This window comes from Hyperolius riggenbachi, chromosome 4 (genome assembly GCF_040937935.1).
Source record: "Hyperolius riggenbachi isolate aHypRig1 chromosome 4, aHypRig1.pri, whole genome shotgun sequence".
In the NCBI taxonomy this organism is placed as follows: domain Eukaryota; kingdom Metazoa; phylum Chordata; class Amphibia; order Anura; family Hyperoliidae; genus Hyperolius; species Hyperolius riggenbachi.
Window position 1 is genome coordinate 128045230 of NC_090649.1, and position 27728 is coordinate 128072957.

The window sequence follows — 27728 nt, forward strand, 5'->3', positions numbered from 1 at the left end:
AAAGGTGTATAAACAGCTATAGGTATTTCAGTGGTGTAATGGTTAAGGGCTCTGCCTCTGACACAGGCAACCAGGGATCAAATCTCAGCTCTGCCTGTTCAGTAAGCCAGCACCTATTCAGTAGGAGACCATGGGCAAGTTTCCATAACACTGCTACTGCCTATAGAGCGTGCCCTAGTGGCCGCAGCTCTGGCGCTTTGAGTCCGCCAGGAGAAAAGCGCAATATAAATGTTCTGTTTCTGTCTGTGTTAGGGGTTAACAGGCTAGGTAGGGGTTAAAATTTAAAGGGAACCCGAGTTGAGAGACAAATGGAAGCAGATATATTAATTTCAATTTAAACAATGCATATTGCCTGGCTGTCCTGCTGATCCAGTACTTCCGATACTTTTAGCCACAGACCCTGAACAAGCATGCGGCTCAGAATTTTCTGACTCAAGTCTGACTGGGTCAGCTGCATGCTTGTTTCAGGTGTGAGATTCAGACACTACTTTAACAGAAAGATGAGCAGGACTGCCAGGCAACTGGTATTGTTTAAAAGGAAAAAATATTGCAGCCTCCATATGTCTCTCACCTCTGGTTTCCATCTCTGGTTTCCTCTGCCTCTAATACTTTTAGCCATAGACCCTGAACAAGCATGCAACTGATCAGGTGTTTCTGACATTATTGTCAGATCTGACAAGATTAGCAGCATGCTTGTTTCTAGTGTGATTCAGACACTGCTGTGGCAAATAGATCAGCAGCGCTGCCAGGCAACTGGCATTGTTGAAAAGGAAATCAATATGGCAGCCTCCATATTCTTCTCACTACAGCTGTCCTTTAAAGCTACCGAACCAAACAAGCTAGCTTACTGGTCAGATGCAATAACACGCAGGAGGTTACATTTTAGGTGTCAAATTTACAAGTATCAAGAGAAAGCATGCAGAGTACAGTATAATCCTTACCTATAGCTAAATAAACCCTGATGCAGACTTTGATATACAGGCAGTTTATATAGACATATAAGAAAATGATGGAGCAGCCCAGCACCATCACAGACAAAAGTCACAAGGATGTAACTGACCTTTCTCTGCCTGCTCAATGATCTGTCTGATGGCCTTCTTCAGACTGTTGGCTCTCAGCATGAGCTGCTCACGAGGACGAAATGTCTGTGAGCGACCTGGAGAAGGAGACAGCGCTGGAAGGCCCGCTGCAGTGACTGAAGCATCCTCGCTCTCCTCATTAATGGTGGGTGGAAGCTGAGACATGACAGATGTGGCCTGAGACTCCTCATTCAATGCTTTCAGGAGGGAGTCCAGCTTCTCTCGCAGAACTGAGCACTGCACAATAAAAAGTCACCTTCAGATCACAGCCTATTTAACAACCGCATTTATACCCAACAGGTAACAGTTCTCTATTCCTTTATTAGGACCCGATTATAAACTCAGCTGCCTATAGACATGAGATGGCTGTTGCCCAATACGAATAGGTATTCATATAGTGCTGACATTGATACATTTTTGTACTAAATCCACAGTCCTGGTAAGTATTAGACTAAGGAGTCGGGAGTCGAGGAGTCGGAGCCATTCTGGGTACCAGGAGTCAGAGTTGGAGGTTCCATAAACTGAGGAGTCGGAGACTGAGTCGGATGATTTTTTTGTACCGATTCCACAGCCCTGCGCCACACGCGCCCATGTGTACGCCAGCAACCACATGGGACACATGTATGGATGGAGGATGGTGCCCGGATGGTGACCTGTGTGTGCACAGCATTGGGGGTTTCGTTGCATTCGTTGTTCATTACCGCCACGCACCCGATTGACCACGATGCCCAACATCTTGCAACATGTCCACTTGACATGCTCGGCCCGAAATTGGTCGCAACGTCGATTGGGCATGCACTTTGCGGCACCGATTTTCCCCTGATTAGATAATTATCGAATCAGGTGGTCGATCAGCGCCAAGTCAACAGATGTATGGGTACCATAACAGGCTATATAAAACGGAAAGGAAACTGAAGATCTGATTCTATATAACCAATTGTATAAAGCAAGAACACACACTAGACAATGAAACTATAGAAATGCTGAAAAAACACAGCTAAAGAATTACCACAGCATATGAGGCAAACTACAGCTAAAATATTCCAGGTTATTTACTGCAAATTCTGAACACAGACCAGACTGGTAGAAATAGGATGAAATCTACACCGTAATACCTTTCCTGCCATTGTTTCTGATTCCTCACAGCCCTCTGTCATTCTCTCGTAGGCTTTCCCAACGCGGGCAACAAAGTCTTTTACAGTCTCACACAGAACTCTAAAAAATAAGAAAACACATATATTGAACACGGCACAGAAATACTGAATACTGAGTCCGTGCAGTCAGTGCACATTTGGCTCAGCAAGTGGCACATGAATTCTTATGGGGAAATATGCTGTGATGTAAGTGTGCTTTGGATTATAAGCATGTTTCAGGTACAAATCATGCTCACAAGCCAAGGTTCCACGGTACTGTCTTATGTAGAGGGGAGGAGGAGTTAGAAGCTGGTGGTTCCCTACAGTAACAGCATGCAAGGCAGCTGGATGAAAAATTCAGGCACGGCCAATTGCTTTTTGACAGTTCTTTTTTTGGGGCTATAGAAGAATATCAGTAAAGATATTGAAACCATTGCCAAACTGATCAGAAAGGATCTTTACACTCATCAAAAGTCTGTATAACCAGAAAGTAGAAACCTGGTTTTGTTATATTATTTCTCCTTTTCACACAGACAGTAGCACGTTTACTGTCTACACTTTTAATATCTACATCTTTCAACTTTCATACAATGGCTAAAAATAGCTGCACATCACTATTAAAATGCTCTGAAGCTGTTTTAAAACTTTATGTTGCAGCTGAACTGCCAAAATAAAGCGGACCTGCAACAACTGCAAAATAAACTGTAATTCTGTTTTGGATAAATGTAATCATTATAAAGCCAGAACAAAACATACCATGCATACAAATAACCGGAATCTCCAACAGTTTAAAGGATCACACTTACTTAGCTGATGAGATAACCACAGAATGCTGGTCTGAGCTGAGAATCTGAGACAAGTGAGCAGCAACAGAGTCTTCATAGCCCAGAATCTGCTGTACCTGAAAAAAGGAGGGGTTTAGAGTCAAAGAAAACACATAATAGAAGTCTCATATCCAACCATAAATCTTTACTGTCTTTACAGACTGAGTGGCTTAAAGGACCTCTGTCACTGCGCCTGCCTTAAAGGACACCGGAGGTGAAATGTGACATGTTAAGATAGACATGTGTATGTACAGTGCCAAGGACACAAATGACTATGCTGTGCTCCTTTTTTACTTTCTCTGCCTGAAAGAGTTAAACAGGAATGCAAGTGATAGTTTCTGTGCAGTTGGACTATAGCCTAATCCTCACTGATAAGGAATGACAACCATAAAACACTCTCCTGGTAGAAAAAGGCTTCTGAAAGCAGAAGATAAAAAGGGTCAATAGCTCTTAGATTTTAGCTTTGACATTCTTTAATGAATGTGTCATTGAGCAGAGACAACAAAACACTGAAGACTTACAAAGAAGCTTTAAATATAAAATAGAATTGTGGGATATCTAAAAAAAAAAGCCATTTTTAGGAGAAGGCAGATAACTACAATCTCATCAATTTATTTTTTTCCTCGGGTGTCCTTTAAGCGACGTACACATGTGGTCTGGACAAGAACGACTGCCATGGCCAAAAATCGGACCACTAAGTATAGAGCGGCCTGATATTTAGTGATGCTCAAGCAATGCACGAGCGTATTGTTCTCCCCGCACCCTCAACCACAAAAATTTGCTCCGTTGCACATTCTCCTTCCGCCTCCTCACATTGCAACAGAAGTATCACTAGCCTGAATGCTGATGACACATCTGTACAGCGTCAGCAGTGCTCTGTCGCCCAAGGGATCAAGTACCGATCCCTGCCGGGTGGAGGAGATCCCCCTGTGAGTTCGGGACTATAAACTTCTCCACCATTCACTGCCCAGTATGAAGAATTTGACAGTTCTTCAGATTTAGGTCTCTATTTACTCAGCCAACATACTGCACTGATTTCAAACCAGAGGTCAGGGGAAGTGAAAAGAGGAATGAATTTGAATTGCGGTCAAACTCCTTATTCTACACACTCATTGCAGTTGAGTCTATAGCAGACACCAGACACTTTCCTTACTGTATTTAACCTTGTCACTAGGATATTATTGAAGCATGCATTAGCCGCTGTACAGCCTCACCTCACAATCCTCACTTTGTTCTGTTGTTATACTGGAATCTTGAGCCTGTGTAGGAAGTTTGGTCTCATACACCATGATACTCCACCTGTGAAAAAGAACTTTAATATCAACAGTGCCATGCTGAAAAACCTAAAATACAACAAGTTTTAGAACCCCAGACCGATTGCCTACAGAAGACAAAAACAATTGTACTAAATTTTGCTGTAAACAAACTTTAGATTCATTACCTCTACAAATAAAACCCCAAAAGGACACCAAACAGCTGTAGACTAAAGCTGGACATACACTTATAGATTTCCACACAAAGTTCCAAAAGTTGATTCCTTTCTGAAAATAATCAATTTGAAAGGAATGAATTCCTACCACAAACCACACATCAATTCCCAATAGATTCCAGCAGGGAATCTAATGAAAATTGATGGAACTGCAGTGATGCATTGTTTGCTGCAGTGCAACGCTATGGGCTATCGATCTACCAATTCTATTGTTCTGTTTCCAATTGATGCACATTTTCTGTCCTGTCCGATCAGAACTCTCAATTGATTTTTGGTAAAAATGCGATCAAAAATCTGACATTTTGGGGAATAGATCCCCAGCAGATGTATCGAATCTGAAGAGAATAGAATGGGGAAATCAATGAGGGTATGTTCTTTTTTTTATACTTGTTTCTAGAAGACCTAGAACAACTAATATAACGATTATTGATTGATAAAGCGCCAACATATTCTGTGGCGCTGTACAATGTAAGAAACAAACAAACATGGGGTACATGCAGGTCAGATGAATAAATTCCAATAGCTGTATGCTTGCTGTAGGTGTGACTAATATTAATGAAAATGAAGCAGCATTAAATGCCGACATAATATTCAATAAAAACAGGTTTTCCTACTGGCTCTTGTGGCACAAGTTGCTAGGGCAAATGTCAGAGAGGAGGCACCCCTTTCACCTCTCACACGGCTCCTTCAATGTCACCCAGCCAGAGTCTACCTAAGCAAATAAACTACCATATTTTTTGGACTATAAGACGCCCCTGACCAGAAGACACACCTAAGTTTAGAGGACAAAAACCAGGGGGTAAAAAAAATATACTAAACCTGGTGCATTAATGGTGAAGGGGCATCTTGTGGATTATGTCCCCTTTGTACATCCTGCCCCCTTTGTACCTTGTGTCACCCTGTGTCCTCCTCTGCCACCCTTGTGTCCTCCATGTGTCCACCCCTATCCCCCTTGTGTTGTTCACTATGCCCCTTTGGGTCTCCCTTGAGTCCTCCTTTATGCCCCTTTATGTCTCCCTGGTGTCCTCCTCTATGCCCCTTTGTGTCCCCCTCTGCATGGGCACAGTACAGGGAGTCCCCAACATTGAGGAGAGTTGGAGGTTCATATTGGCAGGAGTTCACAAGTCAGAAACTCCTTGCATTTTGGGGGAGAAAAATGGAGTCTTATAGTCCAAAAAATACAGTAACTGCACTATTGTGGTGAAAAGAAAAACTAACTAAACTATTAAATGCATATAAAAGGTTCAGTAGCCCAAGATCTACTGTTTAGCAAATAATTTACAGGAACATGTAAAATGTAAAGGATAATGTGGCTCGGAACTCGATCCTTCAGTTCGGTGTCAAGTGCTGTACAGACCCCTCACAAGGCTGCGTTCTGTTGCTATGGAGAGGGAAGGAGGCACGATAGTGCAGCTCCCAGCGGAAAGGGTAAGGGCTTCAGTAGCTCTGTTTGTTATTTATGTTATACAGATAGGATTGTTCCCAGCAGTGCAAATACACAGATATGGATGCCCGCTCACTTCTCTTGTAAGTGCGGCTGTCCTACTCCTGCCTGCTTCTATCTGTGGGTCCTTTCTGTAATAATATCCTGCACAGGACTTCTTCTCCAATGCGGCCATTACAGAGAACAGTGATTAGCTGCGAGCCACAACAGCCAGGGACATGCCATCATTTACAGGTATGAGCCTCTTCATTTATGAGGGAAAAAAAGTTGTTTTAGCCTCCCCCCTTTCCCAATGGTGCTTCCAGATCTCCTGTCAGACGTCAGATAAGACACTGACTTTCTACTGATATGTCTTTGTAACTGTTTGTTGTTTTTTTAAACATTTTACTTACACGGATCTTAAAACATTTTTATTACTAGTGATACAATCTAGTTTATTTATTTATTTTAAATTTTGTGACAAATCACATTTAAAGTGTACCAGAGATGGTACACTGGCACTTATTTATTCTTCACAAACACTGGTGCGCACAACAGCTGCTGGCCCCGGACTCTCTCACTGTCCGTGGCGCCCACACCACCATGTGATACTCAGAGGAAAGTGCAGGCGCGCCCTGGACCTCTCACCCCCAGGGAATTCACCCCCACTGCCTCAGCACTGAATGCTAACTGCAACACACACAATTGTTCACTCCCAGCTAAAGCAATTTCCTGCCTTTACTTGGTCAGCACGTGCCAGTCAGCCAATCAGGTATGCTGTTATACACCCTTTGCCAGCTGTACCAAACCTAGCAGGAATTGCATAAATTAGGTAGCATTCAGGTGGGAGTGAGCTGGGAGTGAGCTGGGAGTGAGCTGGGAGTGAGCAATTGTGTGTGTTGCACTTATTTATACTTACCTGGGGCTTCCTCCGCCCCATGAGCATCATGGCTTCCCTCGCCATCCTCTACAGTCCCTCCGTTCTAGCAATACAACTCCCAGAAATCCGGTCAGTCACCACCAGTCGAGGCCTTCTGCGCATGCACAGCCACACGGCCCCTGTGCCCTGGAGCGTTTTGTGCCTGAGCAGTGCTACTGCGCATGCACAGAATGCTCCAGGTGCGCGTGCGTGGCCGAGTATGTGCGAATTCCCGGAATACAAGGACTCCTAGCAGCTTAAAGCGGATGTCTGAGCAAATAAAATAAACACAACTACTTACCCAGGGTGTCCTCCAGCCCCTTGCAGCCGACATGTCCCACGCCGCAGCTCCGCTCTCAGCCGCCGGTCCGGGGTCCCCGGCCGGGGCAGAGGACGACCTCTACTGCGCGAGCGCCGATGTCAATCAAGTCCAGGTTGTCCAGAGTGTACTTCACAGGCGCAGAATTACTGCATCTGCGCAGTACACTCTGGACAACGTGGACTTGATTGACAACGGCGCTCGTGCAGGCACAGTGACAACCTCGTGAGGTCGGCCTCTGCACCAGTGGGGACCCCGGGCTGGCGGCTGAGAGCAAAGCTGCAGCATTGGACATGTCTGCTATAAGGGGCTGGAGGAAGCCCGGGTAAGTAGATTTTTATGTATTTATTTGCTCGGATATTCCCTTTAACGGAGGGGGCCGGGGAGGACGGCGAGGGAAGCTACGATGCTAATGGTGCCGGAGGAAGCCCCAGGTAAGTATAAGTAAGCACTGGTGAACCATCTCAAGTTCACTTCAAATACTCAATTACTCTTGGCTACTTTCAAAATATAAGTTTACATGAGACGAGGAGGGCTGTGGTTTTAGTAAAGCCCTTTTGCAAGAAATCTTGTTTAAAAATATGAGCATGCTTAACCATCAACATTTTGCCAGTGTGAAACCCACGAGCAAGCTTGGGTGAAGTGAACTAATGATACAATTAAAAAAATATATACATATTTTCAGTCACTATAATAGGCATGTTCTGTTCACCTGTCCAACATTTTAGTGCCGGCTCTCTCAAGCTTCTCCAATATTTGGGGTAGCTGAGCGTCGTCATCACAAGCGGATCCCCAGCCCAGCACTCGTGCCAAGTCATTCCCTGTTCCGAGAGGTAAAACCCCAAGCTGGCACTAAAAAACAGATAGACAAAGTAAACGTTTGTGGCAAGGAGCATCTTTGCTGGAAAAAGAGGCCAAGACGGTATTGTGCAGCAAAACGTGACATCTTTTCCCAAACTAGCACCAGTGTAAACTGAGTTATGTTAAAGCAGGGCACCGAATGCCTACTGCTAAAGGCAACTGAAACCGGTTGGGATTGAAAACTGGGCATGTGTTTCTACAGGTTTTAACCAATTTTTAAGGTGCACTGCATGCAGATAATATGCTGTCATAAGGGCCTGGGCTATGAGTATTTTACTGTTTTATGCATCATTTTGGAAATAAAAGTATCTGATTTTACATTACACTAAGTATCTGCATTTAATCGTTTGGTGGCGGTCACCATACATCTGCTGTTGAACACTGGTTGACTGCAGGAAGCCAATTTTGATTGCTTGGAATTTAGTGCTGAGAATTTAACTAGAAACCTACAACTAGAGTCACATAAGTTACTAGGGCAAATATGTCAGAGAGGGGGCACACCTTTCCCCTCTCTCACTGCTCCTACACTGTCACCCAGGCAGAGTCTGCCTACGCAAATCAGCTAACTGCTCTATTGTGGTGAAAAACTAGCCAAACTATTAAATAAATATAAAAAAGGTTCAGTAACACAAAATCTACTGTTTAGCAAATAGTTTACAGGAACATGTAAAATTTAAAGGATAATGTGACTGGGAACTTTATCCTTCAGTTCGGTGTCAAGTGCTGTACAGACACATCACAAGGTCGCGTTCTGTTGCTAGCGAGAGGGAAGGAGGCACGATAGTGCAGCTCCCAGCGCAAAGGGTAAGGAGGTAAACGATGTGCGCGGCCAAGACAATCTGGATTCGGGATCTTTCGGCGACACATTGGGGAGGGTGCATGCATATGTTAGATTGTTGGCAGAGGCAGCCCCCCTACAGGCCACCTTGGCAGATAACCCTCTAGCATGTGTACACGGTTGATTACATGTGAAATACAGCATAGGAAATACTTATTGAGATTCAGAGATGAAAAAATAAAAAGAATCAATACTTACCTGGGGCTTCCTCCCGCCCCAGAAACATGTGCGAGTCCCACGCCATCCTCCCGCGATCAGCCTCGGTACCAGACTCAGTCTGGGTCTTCTGCGTATGCGCAGTAGACCCCGACTGACGCGACCTAGCCTGTTACTGTGGCTGATTGCGACTGAACAGGAGACTGCGAGAGGACGGCAAGGGACTCGTGTTTATGGGGCAGGAGGAAGCCCGGGGAAGTATCGATTCTTTTTATTTTTTCATCTGAGTCTCTTAATGCATAGAAAGAGTCTTATATACTTTGTACTTACCTGTTTGTGAAGATTAAGGGCATCTATTTCAGAAAGCACCCAGCCTACACTGCCGTCACCTCCACAAACCAGTATTCTGAAGGTGTCAAACTTCTGAAACAAACGCAAGCTAAAGGAAAAGAAAGAACAGGTTGTCACTGCTGCCATGTTACATTACAATACAAAGTGACCCTCTCAGTGCAGCTGAAGTGGAAGAACCATTATTTCTTCTCAAACAAAAGAAAAACTGTGACTAACCACAGGAAAATTGTATTCAGAGTGGCTGGTGTTTTCTCTACCAAGATAACATTGAAAGCAGCTCTTATGCTAGGTACACATTATGAGATTTTCTGGCAGACTGATTATTTCCAACGTGTCTGATCCGATTTCCAATCAATTTCCAATGGATGTCTGATAGAAGTGAACAGAAAACAGTCGGAAATCGATTGGAAATAAGATCAGACATGTTGGAAACAATCGATCTCCCAGTAAATCTGCCAGAAAATCTCATAGTGTGTACCTAGCATTATGCACCTGACTGACTGTGGTGTATATTGCTCAATGGAGGGGGAGGATGACAATGGGGCAGTGCAGGAGTCAGCAGTTGTTTGGGCAAAGTCCTAAAACAATACACTCATTCATCGCTATTGCTTAGTGGTCCTGTATTAAGATGTTGTGGGACACCTGTACACATGCTAGATTCTGAGATCTCACAGAATAAGATTGGCCTATTGGCGATATGGTCAAATGTGTATGTTGATGAAACAAATGCAAGTGCCTTGAAAATTGTGGTGTGCAGACCTTTATTAGTATTTCTATAGCGCCAACATCTTCCGCAGTGCTGTACAGAGTATATTGTCTTGTCACTAATTGTCCCTCAGAGGAGCTCACAATCTAATCCCTACCATAGTCATAGTCTAGTCTAATGTATGTATCGTGTAGTGTGTGTATCGTAGTCTATGGCCAATTTAGGGGAAAGACAATTAACTTGTCTGTGTTTTTGGGATGTGGGAAGAAACAGGAGTACCCAGAGGAAACCCACGCAGATGTGGGGAGAACATACAACCTCTGTGCAGATAGTGCCCTGGCTGGGATCCGAACCGGAGACCCAGCCCTGCAAAGCGAGAGCGCTAACCACTACGCCACTGTGCTGCCCGATTCTTTGGATTATCACAGCCACTTGGTCCAGGACCCACACAGTCCATGACCGTTGGTGTGAAATCTTGTGGGCTCCCCTTCTGAATTGATTATATTACAAGTAACATTTAATCTGCCAGCTCCATTCCAACGGCTTAATCAGTGAACTTTAATTGATTTCATTTAAAGGGATAAGTCTTTAAATAATGTTTGTACTGTACCCTACCTGTGCAGTTGTTTTGATCAGTATGGATGTCTTTCTTGAATATTTATACGAAAGCCCAAGATGATAATCCTGGCTAACGATAATCTAGCATATGTAGGAGGTTTAACAAGTAAAGCCTGGTCCTTCTAGTATAGTCTTACCCGAGATGGGGCCCGCCATTCATCAGATCGAAAACTTGCGCAGGGTTCAGCAGCTGTTTGAAACGCCTCAAGAACTTAACACCTTGGTTGTCGCCACTCTTCGAATTAACAAATACAAGCAGAGGGCTAGTGCATGAGGGAGGGCAGGTAGCTTTCCAGAACCCTGGAAAAGGGTAAAAAAAAACATCACTAAGTGAAATGTTCCATTACATCTAGTTCACATTGCATGGTTCCACCACTCACCATCAGAATCTATGCTGTTCAGAGCTGTTGGGGGGATTACTGACACTTTACAAAGCCCAAGTGGACATTTCTTAGACAGCAGCTCTTTACATGATGTGTGTACCTACAGAAACAAGATCACAGGTCACATGCATGACAGTAAAAGACAAAGCCCATGGCACAAAGTATAATAGAACTGCAGGTGAACAAAGGAAGCACATGGCAGATATCTTGTATGGGTGATGTAAGGGAGATTACATATGAGAGGGATATGGAGGCAGCCATATTTATTTCATTTTAAACAATACTAGTTTCCTGGCATCCTGCTGATCTCTTTGGCTGCAGTAGTGTGTGAATCACACACCTGAAACAAGCATAGCATGCGGCAGATTCAGTCAGAAACATCTGATTTACATAGGTTTTCAGGGTTTATGTCTAAAAGTGTTTGAATATGTGCAAGTGAGGAGTCCACCAGCCTCAGGGGTATGCAAATAGTGACGAGGAGTCCTAATAGGATAAAAGGTCACTCAAGGCTCTCAAACCAAAGTCCAAGCATGCAAAGATTCCCATAAGGACTCAACCCTTGATGGATATATATCCAATTATTTCTTTATTCCATCAATTGCAGTACACACAACATACAAGATCATCACAACGTTTCAGGCCTGTCACCCTTTGTCAAGTGGACAATGTAAAAATGGACCAAATAAATGCCATCATTGCAAGGTTCGATTGGTTGATTTTATGATAAATTTTTATAATAGCATAACTATCTATCATAATAATTAGCATAATTCTCAACCATCTCAAATTCATTTGCAGCTTAATGGTAATGCTACAGACTAATGTGGACTTTGGTACATGTAGATTTGGACAAGACATTGAAGTTTACCTGAGATGGGGGCTTAAGAAAAAAAAATATACATACCTGGGGCTTCCTCCAGGCTTATCACTCCCTCGCCATCTTCCTCCTCGTTCTCCTGCAATTGGCCGTGGAATATCCTCCGATTTGGGGCAAGCAGCACAAGCGGGCCTGGCCGTGCTCCTGTCGTAGGGAGCACTCTGCGCCTGCACAGTACTACTGCACAAGTGCACAGAGGAGCGTGGCCGGCCGGCCGGACTGCACCTGCGCTGACTGGCCCCAACTGGAGGATTTTCCAGGGCCTGTTGCGGATGAGTAAGGAGGCAGAGGAGGATGGCGAGGGAGCGATAAGCCTAAAGGGGGCTGGAGGAAGCACTAAGTATGTATATTTTTTTCATAAGTCTCCATCTCAGGTACACTTTAAATAAACACAATGCAAACATAGCTAGTGCTGGAATTAAGTTTTTCTTTTTTTTATTAAATAGCTGACAGTCTAACGGGTCTATACACTGGTCAATTTCTGCCATCGATATATGGCTGATTGAACCTCTCTGATCGAATCGGCTAGAAATCGATGAAGCAGGATCAATCGACCGATCAATCGATTTCCGACCGATTTCAATAGACTTGCTTGATCGGTTGGAATTGAAAATCTAGGTTGATCGGCTGCTGAAATCTGAAATCAATCTGAAATCTATTGGAAATCTGTTCCTAGTGTGTGGCACACATCAGATAGATTCCGGTCAGATTCGACCTGACAGGCATCTGACAGGAATCTATCGGATGGTCAAATCTGCTGCAAAGCTAGAAGTATATGGGTACCTTAAGGGTCAAATGTATTTAAAAATGTTCCTGAACTTGAGATTTAACCTTATACAAGGCAGGTAAGGAGGGGAACGTTGCTCTTGGTGGAAGCTGTCCTTTACATATCCAGCGTGCTGGAGCTCAGGGGGCCTCCGTACACAAGCTGGATTCTCAGCCAAGATGGCCCTAGGCGGCCGCCTTGCAAAGATTGCTATAGCATGTGTATGTAGCTGCACAACCTTCATCTGCAGAACTGATGTCAGCAAACACACAGACACTCGTCACTTTTGCTCCCATCACCGGAGAGATTACACACATCACTCTGTTTCACAATGGTGTGCTTGTCACATTCTTTCCCCACAACATTTCTCAGTTCCTCTCCTTTTGCCTTTTCACAATGGTGTCATACAACACCGAGGATTTCTGTCCATTACTGGCAGTTTTGTTTTTTCAGCTCGAGAACAAGGGCAGATGTAAGTTACATAACATCCTGTTTTGACAGTGTCATGTTTTGCAAACCTTACAAACCTTCGCATGAATTTCTAATTACCCAAACGCAACATTCTAACCATTTCCATGTCATTTAATTTGTGATGATTAGGACCAATGCCAAGTATCCACAGTACCGGTTATCCTGCTGACTCAGCTTTGTAGGGTTATTACAATGGAAAACCAGAATTTTTCCCTTTTTAGGTCAGGCACGCAGCTTAATGTGATTCAATCTGCGCTCAGAGATCAAGCCAGACTTTTTACAGTAAAACAGATCTATGTGCTCACTTTTTGCTTTAAAGCGGACCTGAACTCAGAATACGCAACAGCATAATAGCATAAACAGCATAAACCTTTAAAGAAAAAAAAATACATTGTTACAGCTGATACAAATCCTAAAATAAATCTTAACTGTTTTTACTTCCTGCTTTCATGGAAGCAAACATATTGCTAACATCTTGTGCTTTCAAATCAGCTTCTCTGCCAAGGCAGTCAGCTGACAAAGTCGAGGGACCAAATTACAACTTGTTATTAGTCAGTGAGGGGGGAATTAGACAGGCTAAACTCTCTAAATAGAGGCGCTATTTGTGACCTCCTATCTGTTTATTGTCTGAGGAAGCGGGAACATACCTGTGGAACGCGTTGTACTGTTTATTTTGGAGTATATTAATAAACCTGTTATCATAAAACTGACGGTATCTTGTCTGCTTCGGGGAGGCGAGTCCACCACCACCTCCTGAGGGGTTTTAAGCCTTTTAGAGCCTTTTATCCTGCTGGCGCCTCTGTCCACTCTTACATTCTCTAAATACATACAAGGTGCATTACTCTAGGTTTTCCTTTTGTCCTGTGCAAGAGTCCAGGTCCACTTTAAACCGGTGAGACTACACTACCTCGCTCTGCACATGGATGCATCAGGATGAGCAGCAGCAGATAGAGTTAAGCAGCACTCACTCTAGAGATCATATGGATAACTGTAATTTGTACAAGAAAACTGGATATTTGTCCATTTATGTATACTGTTGCATAGTCCGGGATTACCCCGCCAGATTTCCCATTGTTAGTAAAAGTGTGTGTAGGGGACTAGGATGTTGCTCACACCATATTCATAGTTGATACACCTGTTCTAGAGCTTGCATCTGCAAGGATATTTGGTTACCTTCGCTAAAACAAGCAGCTATCACCGCTGAGCACACAGCCACCTCCTCGTTGCTTAAGAAGTCCATTAACAATACAATCCCATGGCCAACTGGTCATGCCCAGTAATAGCCACATTCCCGCTAACCAATTCAATCGGATAAATGGAATCGTTTTTTTTTTCTGGATCAATCCCATCGGCCTTTATTGGGCATGACTGATCATTTCCGATCGATCGGCTGTGGGGTTGTATCGTTATTGGACACCTTTCGAGATTAAGGGTCAATTCACACGGGTCTCCTACGGCATCTTGGTCAAAATGCTTTTCTGCACACTTGCAAAAAAGCATTTATCAGCTTTTGTCCCCACAGGAAGACACTGAGGAATGATCCTGGAAGCTAGATGTTGCTTCCAGGACCTCCTAAGAGCCGGGCACACAACAGGAAAATGGGACGGAAACGCAGTGTTTCTGCAAATGATGGTAAATGTGCTAGTCATTCATCACTTGATGAGCACCGCTTACACCCCAGGAAACGTCCATGTAAACCGGCCCTAACTGTTCATGGCCAGGACTGCAGCCACAAAGAGTAAAAGAGTGTACACACGATGAATGTCCCCGCGAGGATTACAATTCAATCCCTCAGGCAACAGTTGAGGGCCAAGTGCTGTACAGACATGTGAGGCTGTGTTGCTATGGCAGGTAGAGAAGTGACCACGGTTTCTTTGCACGATGAAGCAGCCTCCAGCGGGATTGGTTAGGAGAAGAACATTGTGCTTGGCTGAGGTAGTATGGCACGCCAATCTCTCAGCAACGGATCAGGGAGGCTATACATTTACTAGATTCTAGGCAGAGACAGCTCCACCTGCCCATCTCGGTTGAGAGCCCTCTAACGTGTGTACAGGGTGGTAGTCTTTTACCAGCAGAAGAAGGAATTGGTCAACATCAAAGGATCAGTGCTGCGTAATATGTTGGCGCTTTATAAATACAATAAATAAATAAAATGATCTGCATCTATAGAGAAACACTGGCTACACTATAGGAAGCATCTCCCTGAATCTCCCATGGTGAAACAATGGCATACATGAAGGTGTCCTCAAATGTACATTTTCACACTTTCTACTGCTCCATTCACACTGTAGAGGAAGAAAATTAAATAGTAAACCAACAAATCTTGTTATGCTAAGGTTTACTGAAGCGTAAGCTTACAAATCTCCCCTTTTGTTTGTTCCACAAGGGTATTACTTGTACAAAGAAGAGTGTTTACACTTTTCTATATATCATTGTGTTGGACATGGTTAAGTTAGAAAAGGTTATAACAGGTGTGAGGGATTATCCTGTGCTCACGTAATAAGTACAACCAAGCACCAACATATCTCCATAGAGTCCTACTTACTACTTGCAGCAACATTAGAAGGAAATATGTACAAGCACAAGCCCAGTTCCGTAAAAATCTACTGTATGGGCAGTAGGGATACAAATAATTCCAAGTGTAGGCAGGATTATTTTGCGTTCCCAGAAGGTGTAAAATAAAAATGCTAGAATTGGGTAATTTTTGCACAGCACATAAAACACCAGATACTGAGCAGACTGGTGGATTCATATTGGTGCCCTAGTGGTTTAACTGAACTTCTTCAGGCATGTGTTATTGACACGATGAAGGGAGCTGTTACCCGAGAAACGTGTTATGTGCATGAATAAATTATTTTTTTACATTATTTATGGTTTGTTCTTTAGTAAAGGTAAGACATTACACTTCTCACAATTATTACCATCACCTGTTTCACTCCAGGCGCCTCCACCAGTGTTTGGTCTAGTCCATACCCTAAGGTGCCCCAGTAACAAGGACTGTTTTAGTATTCAGAAGCTTTCTAGGAGAGCGACCAACCAGTATCTGTACCTACAGACCTGTAATTCTGAGCAGGGACAGTTATATTTCGGCAGGCTCTAACGGTGGTTGCAAGTTTTGCAACCCACCTTTGTGAGTATATACTTCTCTACTATCTACCTATTACCTTGTCCTACGATACTGCACCATTGGACTCCTGGTCTCTCTCATTCACAAATACTTGGAGGTTGTGGATGACCATCAAGGATCGACATTTCCCCACTAACTAAGATTATTTTGTGTTCCCAGAAGGTGTAAAATAAAAATGCTAGAATCGAGTAATTTTTCACAGCACATCAAACACCAGAACTAGATATTGAGCAGATTGAGCAGAACCAGGCATGAAATATCTTACCGTTGCTTTGCACCACAGGCACTGCCAGTCCTGCAGACGGAGCACACTGCCACATGTCTTCTCACACACCGTGCACTTGGCACTAACTGACAGGTTCCCCTCTAACCACTGATGCGGCATGGATACCTGTGGAAACCAAGCTAGATTTAGCATAAGCACAAAACTCCAAAATGTGTCATTTCAATTGAAACCTCAGAAAACATTTGATTTGAGAAAAGTCATACGAACCCCATCTTCATCCTCAATGATGTCCTTCCCAATGGAGACCAAGGTAGTCCACTTGCAGTTGTTAGTAGCCCTCACTGCACACCGCTTATGAGATTTAAACTTGCACACTGCATACACAGAGGGGGGAAGAATAAATACAGTGAAAGATTCAATCAAATCCTATATACATAATGCTAAGCATCCGTCCTCCACAATGACTAGTTACAGAAGAATCCCACAGGAGACCAGTAAATAGTGCCCTTATAATTACCACATGTTAATGAGCAACTTTACTGAACGGAACGTAATGATTAAAATTGCTTAGGTTTTACAAAATTCATTTATAAATACAGTCAATGTTTGCAGCATTGTAAAATATTTCCTTACCCTAAATTACATTCTTAAATTTATCACAAGTGGCAACATATTATGCTGGCAGGTGCATCACTGTGGAATGTATGTTTGTTGTGTGTTCCGAAGTGAGCAGCAACAATGCCTGGTCTGGCAGAATGCACTGGGAGGAGAAGGCTGCATAACTAAACAGCCTAAGCTAAACATCACCGGGAGGGCAAGGATACATACCAGTGTTTATGATGCTGAAACGAGGATAATAAACATAAAAGTGGGTATCCTGAATCATTTTCTATACATGTTACTACAGTGCCTCTTTAAAATTTCAGAAATATTTCAGGACCTTTGTCTCTAGAATCTGTAACATTTCACTCATCTCTAATTTCAAAGGATTTTACGGGGTGTGGTTTACTCTGCCTAAACTGCTAACCTAACAGGAAGATAAATCAGTCCAATCCACTGTCAGCTTGCAACACTGGCCAGTCATATTGATTCATTTTGAACCCATTACTAGATAGCAGATGCACTGGGGGCATCGGGATTTATATCTTTATTCTAATGATAGCATTGCACTAAAGGTGGCCATACACTTATACATTTGCAGCAGATTCGACCATCAGATAGATTTCTGGCAGATGCCTGTCAAGTCGAATCTGACAGGAATCTATTGGATGTGTGCCACACACTAGGAACAGATTTCAAATAGATTTTAGAATGAAATCTATTGAAAATCGATCTAAATGCATTATTGCACCATTAGATCCAATGCAACTCTATGGGCCTTCAATCTGCTGCCAGCAGCAGATCGACCTATATTTTCCATCCTGTCAGATAGATCAAATCAATAGAAATTGTCTGAAAATCGATCGATTTGCTGATTTGAAAGAATCGATTTCTGATCGATCGATTTTATAGAATCAATTGATGGCTAAAATCGACCAGTGTATGGGCCCCTTAAGAGGACACAAACATTGTCATTACAGACAGAGGATGCTATCCACATTTGGTAGAGTTCTTATTTAACCACATTACAATCAAGCTGCAGAGGTAAATCAAACAATGGAATTGAGGTCTGCTCTGCAGAATCACTGGAGACTAGGTTTTGCCAGAATAACTGGTTATTGGCAATAAGAGATCATATGACCCAGGCCCAGTGTATAAAAGCAATGTCAGCCTGGTATAGGTTATGTAGTTGCCGCTCGCGGACCCTCTAAAGATTTCCGGGAGGGGCTTGTCAGTAATCTGATTGGTCGTGTTTCTCTTCAAGCATGAGCGTGGCCGTACTGCACCTGTGCGAGTACCGCCGTACCTGCACAATACTGCAGAGGCGCAGCCATGCTCGTACCAGAAAAGTGCGGCCCTGATCAGCTAGAGGGGCCGTGAATGGCAATGGGACCAAAGGCTGCCGAGAGAAGCCTCATTATGATCCAGAGTTTTCCTTCTTCTTAGGTAAGTATGTTTTCAGCTTTAAAGAATAGCCGATTTAAAAGCTCACACTCCTTTACACGCATTTCTGCCCATTTTCACTCTCCTCTTGTGCCCCCTTCTCTCCCGTTCCTCCTACTTTGCCCCCTACTGTCTCCATGCCCGCTCCTCCCCATCGGTGCCTCCTCTGATCTCCCTGTGTCTCCTCCTCTCCATCTGTGCCCCATCTTTGCCTCTTCCACTCACCAGCTATGCTTCCACTTTTCTTCTTCCTCCTTGTTTGCAACCCCTGTGGCCATGTTCCGTAGTCCTACAGCAGGTATAGAACTACAAAAAATGGCTGCCAGAGTATACAATAAAAAAATGTCAGCAACTTCAGACCCTGGAAGCCATGTTTTTCTAGTCCTATAATAACTACTATGGGACTACAGAAGCGAGGAGCAGGTGGCAGAGTGGTGATGCAGGTTGGGTGTATACATGAATGCATGTGGTGCTACAGCAATGGCCTGCGGGCCGCATGCAATGAAAAACTCAAGGTAGCTTCGGGGGGTGATAGAAAAGGCCCAGTATTTGGCCCGTGAGCTGTACTTTGGACATACCTAACTTAGATAAATGGAAAAAGTCTGAATGTTTCTTGCTCCCTAAAAATTGCTGCAATGGCTTCAATTCACTAAGACCAGTTTGGTAAAAAAAAACAACTGGATGACGATTCACAAAGTGTTTACCTCATGCGGCATTTCATTCAGTATTTTAAGGTATCATACAGTATTTTATTCAGTATTTGCATGGATTATTGCAGTGCATTACTGGCTTACTGTCTGTGTTACAGGCTGCTGTGCATGTGAATTTTGGAAGGGAAACGGTTAATATTAGTATGGCCGGTTAAAAAAGCAACACATTGCCAGACAATAGAGTGTAGGACAGGTGATATACAGTCTTTACATATCAGCCCTTCATCTGCAGACTGACTCTAGGGCAACCTTTGCTGCTCCATAACCCATAAAGCAGGAAATCAGGTCACACCACATCATGTCACCGACTACACAGTCTTTTATGGCAGACACACCTGAAATAGCTGCATGCTTCTCCTAGCAACACAATTCAATAGAAATCCTCTCTATAGTGACAGACCTCACACATAATGTTGCTAGTTATATTCATCAGAAGAGTAGAAAAAAAACAAGACTTCTAGTGACCCCACGCATTTCGGTCCCAGCATAACAAGCATCTACAGTTACATCATTACAATTACATATAATACAAACACACTCAACATATAAGTCCACTGAACATGTGTTAAGCCTCATTCACAATTACATATAATACAAACACACTCAACATATAAGTCCACTGAACATGTGTTAAGCCTCATTCGCAATTACATATAATACAAACACACTCAACGTATAGGTCCACTGAACATGGGTTAAGCCTCATTCACATGTACAAGACGTGTCGTTCGGCGGGGATCAGGACCCAATCCCCACATTACAGATGCATCACTAGTTTGTACAATACAATAACATTTGTAAAGCTAGCAACGTGTTCTGTTGCTATGCGAGGAATTGATAGAGTGGCAAGCGAGTCATACCATGGACGGGGTGAGTGGGGTGACCAAGTTCATTTGTCTCTAATTGCTATCAAATTTTGGAGGCGCCCGTGGAGTGAATCACAAACATATAGCAGTTAATGGAGGCAGGTATAACATTTACCTCACAAACTGATTGGAGTAAAAAAGATACGATTTACGGGTTTACTGGAAATTTAAACTACGCATTTCATAGGTCTTGACCTCTTCCTCAGGTTACGTGCTAAAATGGCTGAATCATATGCAATATAAGGACCTCCAGAGCCATCTTTCTGCTGAAGCTGTAGAGATAAAACTAAAGCCTTGTACACATGCTCTCCTGAACTTAGAGGCAGCTATTCAGGGACACCTCGGGCGAGAATCCAACATGTATACAAGTGTCCCTCAAGATTCCTAACCCTTTTAAGTTGAACCTGAACCAAGTAAAATCATTCAAAATAAACATGATGTACCTGCAAATGAATATTACATGCTTACCTCGCCATCAGTTCCTCTCAGAAGCTCACCATTTTCTTCTTACAACAATTCTTTCCAGTTTTGACGAGGTTTTGTCAGAACTGAAATATATCAGTTGCTGTCAGTTATAACTGAAATGTAAACTGATGAGCAAGGTAATATGCATGTTTCCCTATGACTAAAGTGGGCGATATTACAGTTTACCAGTGTGCTGAGGAGGAAGCCGTTATGGGGGAATGGCCATTTTCAAAATGGAGGACAGAGAATTCCATTGATCACAGTGCACAAACAGGACGTGGGAGAGGAGAAAGAGATTGAGGAGTAGACTACATGGGAGGAAAGTATGACGAGTGTATGTTTATTTTCACTTTTAATTTTAAGTTCAGGTTTGCTCATGATGATCCCTCTATCCAAGTACAGAAAAGATCTGAAGACATTTAATAAAAAAAAAAAGAGTACACATAGCTTATAATTTGTGTTGCCAAAACATCATCAGTCATGGTAGTCTCAGCAGATACATTGTGGGAGTACATGCATTAACATGCATTTTCAATTTTACAATTTTTTGCAATAGTGGCCCTTTAACTGGATTTGCAAACATGAGTGTGAGGAAATCTCACAACAGCAATGTGTGACAGATATCAGATTACAGGAAGTGTTTGGTTACAATAATTGCTGCTAAACATGGTGCAACTAGGGAACAGTTCTGTCACATGGGCGATATCGGTGCTGGGTAACTGGGTTCAACAGAGATTTAAAGAAAAGCAAGAAACTATTTTTCCACAGCACTGTGGATACAGGAATCCACTACTGCTCAGCCATTCTTTTTTTGTCAGCTGTTACACTAGACAAACAAATTCCTCACTCAGCTGTGTTTTAAAAAACAAACAAACTTGGGTCTATCAAGTCTTTCCTTCAGTAGTTTTACTGCCACATTCCTGCACTCAAATTATTGTTTCACACTCTTGGTTGAATGCCTTTTAAACATTTTATTTTAATAACTTTTATATAAGCTACTTACAGATTACAAACAAGGCTTCCCCTGAATACCTTAGGCTGCGCGTTTAACCTCTTGGGTTCCTGCTTTTACGATGTGTATTTCACATCACAAAGCATGGCATGTGTAAAGTTTCTTGAAGTTCTTCTAAGCCAGTAATGGCTAACCTTGGCACTCCAGCTGTGACAAAACTGCAAGTCCCATCCTGCCTCTGCCTCCCCGAGTTATGCTTAGAGCTGTCAGAGTATTGCAATGCCTCATGGGACTTGTAGTTCCACCACAGCTGGAGTGCCAAGGTTAGCCATCACTGTTCTAAGCTGTGGCAATTAAATAAGATTGTTTAGAGAGACTAATAGACAGATTCAAAGCAGATTCAGGGCAAGCAGAGGCAGTATAACAAAACAAGCACATCTAAATTGAAGTTGGGATGCCTCTTTTTTGTCTCTGCACAGAGAACAGCAAATGTAACAACTCAACCAGCTACTCTTCTCAGTTCAGTTTGGTAAATCACCGCATTTGTATAGCAGCTGTGAAAATGTTTATGAATTAAAACACAAAACACTAAAATACCGAATGCGGTATTTTCCTGACCAGATTTGTTTTTTTTTTACTGCACAGCCTTTTATGAATTGACCCCATTGATGGGCTGGGCTGCACACAAGTGTGCCAGCTGTGTAGCTGACAATGCTTGTGCGCAGGGGGTGGAATGATGACGAACGGCGAATGCATGATGTCACACGGCGCAAACAATGGGATCGGCAGGGGGATCATTGTCACTGGGGTTGGGTAGATGGGTCCAGCGGATAGCTTGCAGGTTGGGCGTCGGGTGCCATACACAAGTCTGATTGTCGGCTGAGGTGGCCGAAGTCAGGCATGTGCGCGAGGCTTTTTTCAGCTGTGCTTTCATTCGAGGAAAAGCTATCTGAGACACCAATAGACAAGCAGGATTATTGAACAAACTATAATTTTTACTGATAAAAATCTAGTGTGTGCATATGTACCTTTAGATGTCCGAGAGGCATAAATGTCAGGTATGTTATTTAACATAAGCAGCAAGACTTTCTCAGCTGCTCCACCAGATTGAGTTATGCAGAAACAATTACTGAATTCGTCAACCCTATACTCCATGAAAGGAACACCATAAATAGACCTGTTCAAGGGTTTTGTTATGTAAATGTAGTGATTGTTTTTTCTTGATACTGTTTGTCTAATGTTACAGAACATTAAAGTCAAAATCACATAAAGCAAAAGGATATTCTACAAAGGCCTAGTACACAGGGCTGATATTCTCATACGGACAACAATGCAATCAAATTATCAGATGGTTTGAGAACTTGATGTAAGTTCTTCTACAGCCCCACTAGAAAAAAAATGGATCTTTAAACAGATGCTGAGTGATTGGATAAGCTGGTAAATATCAACTGATTAAATGTTTCATTAAAAAGAGGAGTTGTCAGCTATACTATCTATCCCCCCCCCCCCCCCCCCCCACACACCACATATATATAAGTAGATAAATACTTGCTCTATGTACATAACATATGTATTGCACTGTCCAAGTTTCAGTGAGTTAGAGAAAACTGTTTCAGACATTTGCAATTTTGAAATCCCTGTGTCTGAAGCAAATCCTGATGTAAATTCCTCCCAGGGCGGCCAATGCTAACATAGGCAGTCTTCAGACACTCCCACCCAGCTCTGCAATAGAAAGTGCAACGTCATTGTTGACTCTGTAGCTTGAGAAGTATCAGAAATATTGGCCAATCAGCGAGGAACAGAGGTGTGGGGAGGGGAAACCGGGTGGAAAATGGGCTTTAGCCAATCAGGCTGCATTAGTTAAGTCTAAAGGGAAAGTAAAGAAGCAAAAAAAGACAAGCCAGCACGCCCTGCAACTTATTTTGTGCTACAATGTACCAAATAGGAGCCAGGAAAACTGGGGCATGACAAAAATAGGAGTGATTTTTTACTTTTGGATTTCCTGGTTAGCATCCTTATTACTTGTTCTCAACGTGTGGTACGCGTACCCCAGGGGGTACTTCTGATGGTTTCAGGGGGTACTCAGGCTTGATATACTTAACCAAGAACAACAAATTTAGAGTTTTAGAAAATGATAAATCTTATCGAAACAACACCAAATTAGTGTTTTAGCTAATTAAAAGCAATAGTAAAAGCTTGGAAATGGTTTAGAACCAATTATCATGTACTACGATTAAATATATATTTGTCAAGGGGTACTTGTGATAATGTTTACTACTCTAGGGGGTACTTGGTGAGTACAGGGTTATAAAAGGGGTACGTACCAATGAAATGTTGAGAAACACTAAAAAGAATTTATTATTATTAATTTTATGCCTGACAGTTACGCTTTAATGGCTGGTTCACAGGGGCTTTCAGTGGTGTCACACTCAGCTGATGCTAAACGCTTCCCTGCAAACGAGCAGAAAAGCGTTTAGCGTCAGTTTCCATCAATCAGTAAATGTGTGGCATTTTGAACCCCACAGGGAGACATGGAAGTACGATATATTAGAGGGGCGGGGAAATGCTGCCTATTTCTACTATGGGTTTGCAGTCCAGATCGCACTACAGCGCACATGCACCTGAGTCACTATAGCTGTGCTTGGCATGGCTTAGCGATTCAGGCTGTGGCTGCGCAGCAGAACGGGAGCTGTGGCCGAATCAGAAACGGACCCGGCTCCTAGTGGAAACCGGCCCTACTGCAGTCCCAGGCTCATACACTGCAGGCACTGTCCCTGGCAATGGGCACTCCATTCATCTGAATGGGGCACTGAACACAGCCATGCCAGATGTATATTGGCACCAAAGCAGCAAATGCTCAGATGACACAGCAGTCATTACAATCTTGGCTCTGCTCATTGTGGTGCTGGACTTCATTGGGCAAGTATTTTGGGGTTGTTAATGGACACCTAAAGTGAGAGAGATATGGTGGTTGCCATTTTTATTTCCTTTTAAACAATACCAGCTGCCTGGCGGTCCTGTTGATCTTATGAATCTTGTAGCAACAGTGTCACAACCCTGAAACAAGCAAATGCAGCAAATCAAGTCAAACTTCTGTAAGAAACATCTGATCTGCATGTTTGTGCATGCCAGGCAATGTGCATTATTTAAAAGGAAATAAATATAGCAGTCTCCACATCCCACACTCTTCAACTGTGCATGGTGCGGTTTGGGGAGGATAGCTAAAACATAGAGGGGATTTGTTTTTAGGAGTTTCTCAGAGGGTGAACTGTTTTTATACCATAAAATGCGTTGTATATTATGATTATAGCTGGCATAGGGAGAACTGAATTGCTGACTTATGCTGACAATACACGGCCATATAAAATAGCACAGAGCTGTTCAAACACAGATTCCACCAATGCATATTTACCCACTAAACTACTGTATTTACCTGAAATGAACTATTCCAATTTTCATAACTAAATGTCTGTTTAACCATTTAGCTGCATTTTTTTTAGCTCTTTCTCCCAGAGGAATAAAAGCGCTGTATGCAAAATCTATGTATTCTCATGAGAATAAATGTGGTTTTAGAAATGTTTAGAAGATGTGTAGGGGTGGAGCGTCTGACGACTGTGTGAATGTAGCTTAGTTAACCTCTTAGGTACTGTTGGGGAACTCACTCCTTGTGTCTCTGTTCAAATTCACATAAGTATGCTGTTGCTCCACGTTTAACTGTGTGAGTTCCCTAAAGTTGGGGCTACATGTGAGAATATCCATAGTACATACTGTAGGTTAGAAAGTAAATCATCAAGTTAGATGGGTTTACAGAGTAGGCAGGGCCGGATTTACCATAAGGCACTGTAGTCACATGCCTACAGACGCCTGCTGATGGAAAGGCGGCTCATTGCTCTCCCTCCTATGCAGAGGCCTGATGAGAGTGTAATGAGAGGTTACTCTCACGGCTCTCGCCATTCCACTGATGAGATCTCCCTTCAGTCAGGGGCACCTCTAGCTACTTAATACTGAGGGTACCTCTGGCTACTTATGCTAAGGGGAACCTGCAGTTACCTATGACAGGCAAGGGAAGTAAGAGAGAAGTGACAGCTGGGACATGCAGTGCAGTTCGGTGGGTGTTTTTCGGTTCATGGAAGGTGAAGTCTGGGGTGCCAGGACATCTGTGCCTATAGGCTCCTGTGATGTAAATCCGGGCCTGAGAATAGGGCTATATGGTACCCATGGATGGAATTTCAAAGTTCAGATAAGTATAAGGAGCTTGATGTGTGTAGCGAGCTCTCCTGGATGGAGGCTTATCTAAGGTGCAATGAGGGGTCTGGACTTGAGTGAGACTCACTATGTGAGAAAATACAATCTCTGAATGACATAGCGGGAAAATTCTTGTGTACGTCTCGTGATAGACATCGCACTAACGCTGGAAATACACCACTCGATTCTGAGCCATTTAGATGGCTCGAAAGATAATTTCCGACATGTCTGATCTCCCGCCCGATCGTTTCCGCGCTTGATTTTGCATTGAGGACAATGGAAAAAGATAAGAAAAACGAGCGGAAGATAAGAGAATTGCCTGCAGAATCGAGCGGCAAAATTGAGCCATGTATGCCCAGAATAGGGGACAACTATTAGTTATATCTGTTCAGTTGATCTGTTACTTATAATTAAAAAATTATAGACTGCGCTAACAGGGTTATACCCTTTCTGTATTTCGATTGCCTCTATTGCATGGACGCCTTGGATGTACCCTCTTGTTTCATATGTTAAACATTTTCCATTACTTGTCATATCTTTTGATTTTTTGATAATTATCATATTTTGATGAGAAATGTTTGTACTTTTGCTTCTTTTTCAAAATAAAAATTGTAATTGTGTAATTGTAAAAAGTGTACAGTTCCAGTGGTCCATGTCAGTCAGCAGACAGATCTCAGATGAATACTCTATTCCACAAGCAACCTGTGGAGATGACTACACAACTGTTGAGATAGATATGAGAAGCAGAGAGTATTTGTTAGGAGTCTGGCTGTGGCACTTCTAATTAACGCCTCATTCACACTATATGCGTGGCTGTGCCCATTTCGGCAATGCATACAGTGTGCGATACGCAAGAATATCTGAAGTGCATAGGCTGCACTGTCTGACATCCTCACTTATGTATTGTGCATTGTATATATTTTTTGTCCAGCGCTGCGTAATATGTTGGCGCTTTATAAATACAATAAACAACAACAATAATAATAATAATAATAATAATAATAATAATGCTGACCCAGTCACTGTAGTGAATGGGATCAGCAGTGCAATGGACGAAAACGCATAATAAGTGTGATTTGCATGCATTGCTTTCCAAATGTGCAGCCATCTGAATAAGGCCTAACTGGAAGGAGCACAGGACCTTTTCTGGTAACCCTTTATGAAGGGCATGGCAATTCTCAAGACTTAAAGTGAATCTGAGGTGAAAATAAACTGAGGAGATAAACAATTCCGTTAATCCTCCTACTCCTAAAATGAACTTTTTAAGATATCCTGTGGTTTTATTTTATATTTAAACATTTACAAAGTTGAATGATTGTTTTGTTCTCTCTGCTCAGTGACAGCCTATTAAGGGTCCCTAAATAAAAATACATGAACTATTGACCTTTTACCATCTCCTTGGTGATGTTTCCTATACGGTATTCCTGAAAAAGGTACAGACAAGACAGAAGTTGTCACTTCTATGCCTAAAAATGTACTCTTTCAGGCAGCAAAATAGAACAAGTAAAACAGCCTGGATACGAATATGTTTTGCACTATACATACACATGTTTATCTCATCATGTCACCTCGGGTACACTTTAAGGATGTAAAATGCATTAAATAGTTTAGACATATCTTTGGAAGGGAATGTGCTGAATTCTCCTTATGTTACTCAGAAGAATGAGGGTTTTGTCCCAACCTGATCCTTTGGACGACAGTTGAAGGCTGAATTCTCTACAGATGTGCCCCTAGCCTGCAGTCTAGTGGCACACTCTGTTCTATGGAGGGTGATGGACAGCTGACAGTGAGGCACATGATGAAGTGGGACAGAGTGGGTGGGGTGATTAGGAGAAGAACGCCCTCTGCTGAGGTGATCACGCATATTGCTCACCAAAGCAC

General features: G+C 42.8%; 1 protein-coding gene across 5 annotated transcripts in view; it reads right to left on the reverse strand.

The window, feature by feature from the left end:
• Nucleotides 1-27728, reverse strand: part of DGKD (diacylglycerol kinase delta) — a 157599-nt gene that overhangs the window by 33795 nt on the left and 96076 nt on the right. For all 5 annotated transcript variants that reach the window (XM_068280598.1, XM_068280597.1, XM_068280601.1 and 2 more), the window contains 10 exons: nucleotides 16834-16940; nucleotides 16606-16731; nucleotides 11097-11199; nucleotides 10854-11016; nucleotides 9372-9480; nucleotides 7899-8038; nucleotides 4251-4335; nucleotides 3019-3113; nucleotides 2195-2294; nucleotides 1061-1316 (listed from right to left, as the gene is read on the reverse strand). In XM_068280598.1, the coding sequence (XP_068136699.1) occupies nucleotides 1061-1316; nucleotides 2195-2294; nucleotides 3019-3113; nucleotides 4251-4335; nucleotides 7899-8038; nucleotides 9372-9480; nucleotides 10854-11016; nucleotides 11097-11199; nucleotides 16606-16731; nucleotides 16834-16940 (1284 nt within the window). The remainder of the gene's footprint in view (nucleotides 1-1060; nucleotides 1317-2194; nucleotides 2295-3018; nucleotides 3114-4250; nucleotides 4336-7898; nucleotides 8039-9371; nucleotides 9481-10853; nucleotides 11017-11096; nucleotides 11200-16605; nucleotides 16732-16833; nucleotides 16941-27728) is intronic.